The 864-nt window shown below is 60.1% G+C and overlaps 1 protein-coding gene across 1 annotated transcript in view; it reads left to right on the plus strand.

Moving 5' to 3' along the window:
* LOC103753912 (cyclin-dependent kinase 18) overlaps nt 1-691 on the plus strand; it is a gene marked incomplete at both ends in the record, with an annotated part of 2,772 nt that extends 2,081 nt beyond the window's left edge. Inside the window, 2 exons of the mRNA XM_029962297.1 lie at nt 319-424; nt 597-691. Coding sequence (XP_029818157.1) covers nt 319-424; nt 597-691 — 201 coding nt within the window. The remainder of the gene's footprint in view (nt 1-318; nt 425-596) is intronic.
* Nucleotides 692-864: the final 173 nt, after the last annotated feature.

Below are 864 nucleotides of genomic sequence, written 5' to 3' on the forward strand. Positions count from 1 at the left end.
GGATGGGATGGGGTGGGCAGAGGTGGGCACATGTACTCTGGGGTGGGCAGGAGGACACAGGGGTGGGCAGGCATGGGGTAGCAGGGCAAGTGTGAGCAGGGAGGTGGGCAGGGCTGGTCTGGCACAGGTAGGGGTGGGCAGAGTCTGCCCATAGCCCCCCTCCAGGCTGGCAGAGGTGGGAGGATGAGGTGCTCCTCACTGGCTGCCCCGGGCAGTGCCAGCCATGTCCTCTCTCTCGGGGACAGGAGACCCACACTCAGGAGGCTTTTCCTTCTGTACCAAATGACCGTGACAGGTTCCCCTCTGCCCCCCTCCCAGGTACCCCCACAGAGGACACCTGGCCTGGGATCACATCCAACGAGGAGTTCAAGGCTTACAACTTCACCCAGTACCGAGCCCAGCCCTTGATAAATCATGCCCCCAGGTACCTGCTGGAGCAGGGGCACCAAAGCCATGGGGGGCTTGTGCTGGGTGGAAAGGGGAGCCTGGGGAGACCAGTTTCATTTTCTCCTTGTGGTGCCAGAGGCTGCAGTGTCTCTTGTCCCTGGGTGCAATTCTTTGACTTATCTCCTGTTTTTATTCCCTCTTTCTCTCAGGCTGGACTCAGAAGGCATTGACCTGCTGGCAAACCTCCTTCTGGTGAGTGGCAGAGCAGCCCAGGTGGGTGGCAAAGGGATTTGTTCCAGGGAAGGTGCTCTGGCTGCCCTCACACTGGCACTGGAGCCGGGCAGGAGAGGAGCTGTGGCTGCAGGATCAGCCCTGGCCCTACAGCTGTCCCAAAGCACCTCCCCCCAAGGATGGTGAACCCTTTACCCTGTGTCACACAAGTGAGAGGGCACAAAGCTGATGATCCATGAGGTACAA

Source organism: Manacus vitellinus, unplaced genomic scaffold, assembly GCF_001715985.3.
Source record: "Manacus vitellinus isolate BGI_N305 unplaced genomic scaffold, ASM171598v3 scaffold_458_pilon, whole genome shotgun sequence".
NCBI lineage: Eukaryota > Metazoa > Chordata > Aves > Passeriformes > Pipridae > Manacus > Manacus vitellinus.